The 8,161-nt window shown below is 36.0% G+C and overlaps 2 protein-coding genes across 2 annotated transcripts; one reads left to right on the forward strand and one right to left on the reverse strand.

Annotated features, from left to right (window-relative positions):
• Positions 1-172: 172 nt before the first annotated feature.
• On the reverse strand, positions 173-1,186 carry LOC105314087 (polyamine oxidase-like). The gene has a single exon (XM_011408026.1). It carries the CDS (start codon positions 1,184-1,186, stop codon positions 173-175), a length of 1,014 nt encoding a protein of 337 aa, XP_011406328.1.
• Positions 1,187-2,233: 1,047 nt separating this feature from the next.
• On the forward strand, positions 2,234-8,149 carry LOC100633269 (WD repeat and HMG-box DNA-binding protein 1-like; the record flags this gene model as incomplete). Its single annotated transcript, XM_020001133.1, has 15 exons — positions 2,234-2,410; positions 2,484-2,727; positions 3,017-3,108; positions 3,287-3,398; positions 3,541-3,591; positions 3,939-4,034; positions 4,081-4,179; positions 4,258-4,367; positions 4,610-4,865; positions 6,032-6,421; positions 6,813-6,997; positions 7,245-7,326; positions 7,380-7,548; positions 7,891-7,993; positions 8,044-8,149. Coding segments are annotated over exons 1-15 (2,172 nt in total), but the record flags the coding sequence as incomplete, so codon positions are not given.
• Positions 8,150-8,161: the final 12 nt, after the last annotated feature.

Raw genomic sequence — 8,161 nt, forward strand, 5'->3', positions numbered from 1 at the left:
TAGATCATAATTCATCATAACTATAACAACTATAGAAGTTGAGGAATTTTTATAGCACCACTAACCACACAAGCTAAATATTATGATAACTACCAATTGTTACTACTGTCAATTTGTTTGTTCAACTTGTAAAAACTCTAAGATTCACACAATTCTCTTGCTATTGTCATTCTCATGCACCACAGACTAGTAGTACAGCTAATAGAATTGAAGCAAGAGTGAATGTAGATACATACCAACCCTTCGCTGAAGATGGTACCGTTGGAGGAGTTGTTCCTGAAGGAGGGCAATTTTGTTTTTTTGATGATTCTTGAGAGCAACCTGATGATGTTGAACATTTAGGCAATGAATTGCTTGCCTCATTATACATTCCCTTTGCTGTTAGTATTTTAGTTGCTGCATCCATTCCACTGCAGTAGGCACCATGGATTGTGCCACCATGTTCAATATTGTTAGCTTCACCACTGAAGTACAGTCTTCCTTCTGGCATTGCAAGATTCCGTTTATCATTAATTGTTAGAGTAGTAGGATTATTAGAAAACATGCCAAGGAAAAATTCATCAGTATTCCAGTCATAATACTCAATATCATCATTAGTAATAGTAAGAAGCCTCTCGTCTTGAATGTTATACCATTTGCGTAATACATCAACAACCTCTTCCCTAACCTTATCCTTGCCATTAGATCCAAGATCTGATATCCTTTTTGCTTCATCACCAGTAAGAGTCATGAGTACAATGGGAGGTGACCCAGGGAGTGATGCTCCAATTGGTTGTAGAACTGGATAATACCCACGTTCTGTATTAGTAGCATAAGTATAGCTAGCACTAGTGTCCCAGAAAACATCATCATTGCGAATTTGAAATTTAATAAATATTTTTAAATAGAGGCCCATTTTTGAATTAGTAATAGCTTTCATTTTTTCAGTGCTCAGGCTACCATTGAATTTATTGCTTGCAATCCAATTCTGCAGTACACCAATAGAAAATGTAACGATACCATAATCTCCACACATTCTGCCTTGCCCCATAACCTCAGCACATACACACTCATCATTCCAGTCAATACTAGTCACGACAGTGCTTGTTAATATTTTATTCTGATGATCAAAATTTGCTATGCACTGTAGCACTGAAGCAAACCCTCGTTGATCCGTTACTATGAAGCACTGATCACCGAAATTCATATTATGATTTTTGGCAGTTAACGACACACCGGATTTTTCTGGAGTTGTGGCATATGTGAAATCAAACTCGCTCCATTCAATCAATTGCTTCAAGGCAGAATCTGGATCCCATCCTGCACTAAATAATCCTTCCCTGACAGTGCTTCTTTCAGTGTTTTGTAGTGCTGCATGATACTTATTTAGATAGTCTGTCACAATCACATCGACACTTTCCTTGGCGACAATTTCATAATTCTGTTGTGTGTTTAATTTTCGAAACACAGCTGTGTCTGTGAAACTTCCCTGAAATTCCGGCGTTACCTTCCATTGCATAGCAGCTTTCGGCTTGGTGAGTCAGGGCCCATATTGGATTGATATTAGCCGCATTCGCGTTACTGCTGTCACCGCTAGCCATTTCAGGTGCTTCATGGATCCAGTTTGCACCAACCTCGATCTGAACCCCTTTAAAAGCAATATTTCTTATTCTGCCCCCAATTTTATCATACGCCTCTAGCACTTTAAAACTGTTCAAGTTTTGATCGTTGAGGACCCTAGCTGCCGTCACTCCAGCCGTACCAGCACCAAAAATAAGAACTTCAGCATCTTTTTGAGATGGGCACGTCAAAGAAGATGTGGAAGTTACGAGAACAACAGAAATCAATAGCAAGACAAAAAGAACCATGGCTTTAAGCATAGATAAAGAATTTTAATCGTGAATAATGGCCCGAAATCAAATTTTCACGTATTAAATTTTGGTTTTACTCCCACAGCCCAGGATGCGTGACATAGATATTAGAGTAAATGAGTAAATAGATATTAGAGTAAATGAGTAAATAGATATTAGAGTAAATGAGTAAATAGATATTAGAGTAAATGTTTTTCATTTACTCTAATATCTATGGCCATAGATATTAGAGTACAGAAAATTTCCTGTACTCTAATATTATTATTCTTTTTTTTTCTGGCTGCAACACATGTTGTTGCTGTCCTTCAGTACCCTCTGTCCTTTTTCTCTTGTCTCTGTTTATATTTGTCTTATACTGTTAAGTTCATAATAATAATAATAATAATAATAATCTATGCTATGGCCTTGTAATTGTGCACAGCCCCGGCCCCACCCATAAGAGGTCATGTGAGTTTGGCGGGAAAGTGCTAGCGCGGGAATTAGATGGAGGAGAAAGAGGGCATTATATTGAAACTAGTTCACGGAGAAGGTCCATCAAGAATCACTTTAGATTCTAACAGGTTTAATGGTTAAATTCTTTCTTTTTGGTCACTTTCAACATTCTTCCCTCCCCACCCCCTTTTTTTTCTTTAGACAAATAGCTAGCTGTGGTTTAGACAGTATTAGTGTTGTATTTCATAATGGTGGACTAGAGGAGGACAACTATCAGTTTGATGTGGAGTCCATTGTTGGTGTTGCTGGGGACGTTACTAGCATACTGGACATTGCCTGCTACAACCAGGGGGAGGAGTATATGGTTGCTGTGGCAACTGATGATCACACTGTCCTCTCCTACAGTTATTGCTCTGGTAATGTGAATGATGATCCTTTTGCTGAGGTATGAACAAAGTCTTTATACATGTATGTATATCTTTATACAGTACGTATCTAATGTGGTGTATTGTTAGCAGGATATTTTGGCACTGCTTATTATTGGCAATTCTATGATTATAATATTTACAGTTTTGTGGCCATGTGTCATTTGGAATAAATCAAACTTTTATTTTGGCAATTTTAGCATTTATTTGCCAATCACCAAAATAAAACTTTACCATTTCTTCCTGCTTCATGATAACTAAAGTTAAAATTCAAAGCATTTTATTCTACATTGATCATATTTTGTATAGAGTCAGTTCAAGGCAATATTGGTTAGGTTTACCAGTCAAATTAATACCATTGATGTGAGCAGTGACTCTTCAAGACTGGCAGCTGGTGCAAGGTAATGTACCTGTTCTCTCAATACTGTATTATATAGTAGCTTCATAATTAATTTTTATCAAAGTAATATTTGTCATTAAAATTTTAACAGCATGTGAAGAAAATGCCCAGACAAATTTGATGATATTTACTTATTGTTATCATAATTATCAAGAGTATACTCTTATTTACAATTATAGTGATTTCTTGGTTAAGATGGTTGATTTGACCGATACTAGTAAAATATCAACAATGGAAGGACATGATGCACCAGTACTGTGTGTCAGATTTGATCCTCTTGTTAAATACCTGGTGAGTACATGTGAGAGCATTTTATACATGTACACTTACCTCATCCAATATTTGGTAATAATAATTATAGTACATGTACACATACAATAATAATAATAATAATAATTATTATTATTATTATTATGTATACATTATATGCTAGGCTTCGTCAAGTTGTGATGGTACAGTTAAGATATGGTCAACAGAGAGTAAGGTATGTACACATGTATACTATGATGTACATGTACACCGTGTATAATTGTTTTGTATTATATGTGTGAGGTAAATTGGCGGACTGCCATAACCAGCAGCTGCTACTACAAGTTACAACAAACAAATTGATTTATAATTACTGCTATGGAAAGATTGTAGACTTCTGTTTTATACTACATGTATTTGTATTACTTTTTATGTAATTTTATCGTGATTAAAAAGGCATTTATGTACATTCAAGTATATATGCAGTTACACTGTACATGTACATATTTGTGTGACTGGGTAAAGGGAAGGAGTTACATGTACATGTAGATGTTGTGTTATATTTATTGTTTTGTTTTTAAGGTTATTGTTCATTCAGTTGATGTGTTTCCTAAAGTCAATGATATTATATTTGCCTCAACACTCTGCCGGCTCTCATGGCAACCGGGCCAAGGACAGGTAAACCAACACAATCAAGCTACATGTACATGTACGTGATAATTAGGTTATTGCTGTGCCTGTTGGTAATGGTGTGAGACTGTTAAAGAGAGAGAGCTGGAACTGCATTCAAACAATCAATGAACAAGACGGAAGAAATGAAAAGGTTATAATAGAATCTTTTACATAACAATTGTTACAAATGCATGTTTCTTGATCATTATTATTATTTATTATCGTTTAGTTTGATCATGTGACGTGTTGGTCTCCATGTGGGATGATGTTTGCTGTGGGCAGTTCTGATGGACATATCTCAATATATGGAGGATGGCCTCAACCTTCACTCATATCAAGGTATGATACACACATGTATATTTAAATGATGTACATGTAATACATATACATTAAGTTTCAAGGATACCTATTTTAATCTGTATCCTGAATTAATTTTTGTGATTTTCCACAATTCAGCCATGTTGTACCATTATTCTCATAGAATATGTATTTAACATACACATGTACATGTACGCATGTACATTTACATCTATCAGTCCTCCATTTTATTCTATTCTTCTGCCCCTCTCCCTCTATTAAAGGCACAGTGTTGGGTCTCATGTTGTCTCCTCGTTGTGTTGGGATCCAAAGACTAAAGACTCATCCCATCCTCTTCTCTTCTCCTCTTCATCTGGTCACATTGGGGCCTTACCTCACCACTGGATCTATCCTCAGCAAGAGAAGGAGGGAGGGAAGGGGAGTATAGCTGGAACTAACAATACTGCACCAGCTAACACAGGAAAGGCTCCAGTAGCTGAACCTGATGATCCTTTGTTTGATGATAGTCTTTTATTAGAAGTAATCTTTATCATTTAGTCTGTCATTCATTTACATGTACATGTGTATGGAATTATGTTTGACATCACTGGCATGTACCAAATGTATAATATGTACCTGCATGAATAATTCACCTATTCCCACATGTAAATTTGTATTGTTAGGGTATTATTTTATGTGTACAAAAGTAAATACATGTACATGTAATAATAGCAAGCTTTGGTCAATATGTAAATTGTGATGATCTCCTGTTTCCTTTTTTATATGTACACTGTGAATTCTAGTACCTAATTGGAAAATTTCAGCTTTATTTTGACAATAATTACATGGAATATCTCCTAGTTGTTTTAATCCTACTGTTTTGGAGTAATTGTTGTTCCAAAAATGTAATGCAATAAATTACACATCACTTGACCAATATACAATGTAAATGTACTTCAGAGCTTTTGCTTTACTTTAAAGCAAGAGTAGATGATAGTTAGAGAGAGTGTCAAACTGCACTATGCTAGCTGGAATATGACCGCGTAGAACTAAGTCACGTGAGACCTGAAGCGTGGGTGTACCTACTAAAAGCACGTGTAGAAGTTTGCATAAGGAACAGTGGAGAACACTTGAAGAAGCTTTAGACATCATACTAGTACACTTTATAATCCTGCTGAAGCCTGTTATGCAGTGCAGCTACAGCAAAGACTCCAAAACGGCCAGTAAACCTTGTTGAGAAAACTCGGCAGCCATTTTTTCCTACTCAGCCACACCCAGTATGCGGGAATGCCCAAAGATGCGCTAGAAAGTTCTACGTGGTCATATTCCAGAGCATAGTGCAGTTCGACACTCTCTCTAACTATCATCTACTCTTGCTTAAAGCTACTATTATTTGTGAGTGCTAATTTTTGCCTTTTTGCGAGTGGCTTTAAATCGCAAAATTAGCACTCCCATTTATTAATAAGTTAGGTTTATTACATTTTAAAAAGGGGAAGTTGCAAAAATCAGTACATGCTATATCCCAAATTGCAAATATTTGTCCACTTCAAAATAAGTGGCTTTAAGTGCATGTATTTTACATGCATACATTTACTATACATGTATTCACAATTGTTACATTAGCAATTGTTATTGTTATTGTTGTTATTGTTATTTTTGTTAGCTTTTGTTGTTATTGTTATTATTAGTGTTGTTATTGTTATTAGGGTATACCTCCTGACAGTATATTCAATGATGAAGAAGATGCTCAAGAACTTGCTAACTGTAGACCTGCCCCCTCTCACTCCCCTCCACCCCTCCCTCCTCCTGTCACTACAAGAACAATCAATCAGATTAATGATAAGCGTATCCATGACGATGACAATGAAGTAGCACCGCCCACTAAAAGACGGAATGTTGTATTGAGCGACACTGAAGAGGAGAGACTGGATCCTTTGTCTCCTGTGATATCATCTACTCTTGATACTGGAGTGTTACCTGCTCCTCCTCTTCCTCTTGTTTCCTCTCCTCTCCCTCCTCCTCCCCTTCCTCTTGAACACTATCATGAGATATTCCAACCATCAGCCACTCCCAGTCACCTCACCAATCGCTTCATGGTATACTAATACATGTACATGTACACTAATACATGTACATGCATGTGCATGCATGTACACATATAACACTTATACTCATAATCTGGTCAAAGTACAGGGTCTCAGGCAAGATTTTGCCAAAATTGAAAAGGAGAGAATTCTTCATTTTTAAAATTTTTCCTTATACATAATACATTTTTTATGTTGTGTAGAAAGTTTGAGCAGATTCTGATCAAAATTGGATTTTTATGAATTTTTTAACTGGCTCCAAAATTTGGAGAATTCAATTTTGGTAAAATTTAGTGTGAACCCTACATGTACTTGTACAATCATTTTAGTTGTGTACATGTTGTACATGTGTTCATCATCAATCCTACAATAATATTGAGTGTTGTGCTTCATTATTTTACAGGTCTATAATATGGTGGGTGTGGTCCGTTACCATGATGATGGTTCTTCCCCGATGGTAGAGATTGAGTTCCATGACTCGTCTGTCCATCATCCTCTCTCAATACCCAATCATTATGGCTGGACCATGGGGGCACTCTCCTCAAAGGCTTTAGTGTTAGCTGTGGAGAAGACTGACGAGGAACCAAGGTCTGTCTAGTGGGATGGGATAAAGGATCATTGCATGTGGCCAATAATGAAATATTATTAATACTTGAAAATACTTTAAATTTTTAACTATAACACATGTTTAAGATGTTGCACAATACCTACTATACATTGTACAATGTATAAATTATTAAGTTACTGAAGTTTTCATGTCTATCTCACTACACAATTGAACTAAGTCTAACTGAATGATGGATCATTGCTAATTTTTTTATTTTAATATTTTTAGTCAGTTCCAGTGTACTGTATTCTCCAGCTGGGACCAGAACAAAGATTGGAGCCAACAACTACCTAAAGGAGAAAGCATTGAAGTAAAGGCATAATTGTGTATTATACATTATTAATTATGTGTGTGGGTGTACAGGTGATTGCACTGGGTGATTCATGGGTTGCTGTAGCAACAGATAAGAACTACATCAGGTTATTCTCACTGGGTGGTACCCAGAGGGAGGTCATTAGTATACCAGGAGGACAGGTGGTGAGTCTAGCAGGAAAAGGAGACCAACTTATCATCATATATCAGGAATCTACTAGTATGTGTGTCCGTATGTAATGTACATGTACATGTGTACAATGAAATGTAATGTACCCTCAGATTTAGCTATGGATTATAGTCATAGTCTCAGATTTAAAATTTAAAATCAGTTCAAAATTCTGCATAGCATTTATAGGCATGTGCAATTATTGTGCATACATGTACACAATGTATACATGTACATGTATATCGGAAAATTTAATAAAAATGAGAATTCTACATTGTACGTTATTTTTTGACCAAAATTAATCATACACATATCTTTCAAAAATTTGTGATTGAATTGCCATATTTTTATTATCATCAATTGTATTAATAATTTGTTATTATTTGTGTGTAGAGTCGTCATTGACAGCGTGGGTATTGGATATAGGACAAAGAAGGGAACTATACCCACCACATCACCTACCACTGACACCTCAAGCAAAACTGGAATGGATAGGGTAAGATTTGTCTTTCTTGACATGAATTTTAATTATATCTATCCTCCCAGATTCTCAGAGTGTGGTATTCCCATTTCTTATGATACAAAGGGTATCGTTAGAATGCTTTCTAGTCAGTACGGATTGTCCTGGTTGCCAATTGTGACTGTAGCTCCTCTAAATCAGAAA

This window comes from Amphimedon queenslandica, unplaced genomic scaffold (assembly GCF_000090795.2).
Source record: "Amphimedon queenslandica unplaced genomic scaffold, v1.1 AMPQUscaffold_13109, whole genome shotgun sequence".
In the NCBI taxonomy this organism is placed as follows: Eukaryota; Metazoa; Porifera; class Demospongiae; order Haplosclerida; family Niphatidae; genus Amphimedon; species Amphimedon queenslandica.

What these genes read in the sequence shown, in the direction of transcription:
- LOC105314087 (XM_011408026.1), bottom strand. Translation starts at nt 1,186, where the DNA reads ATGAATTTCGGTGATCAGTGCTTCATAGTAACGGATCAACGAGGGTTT.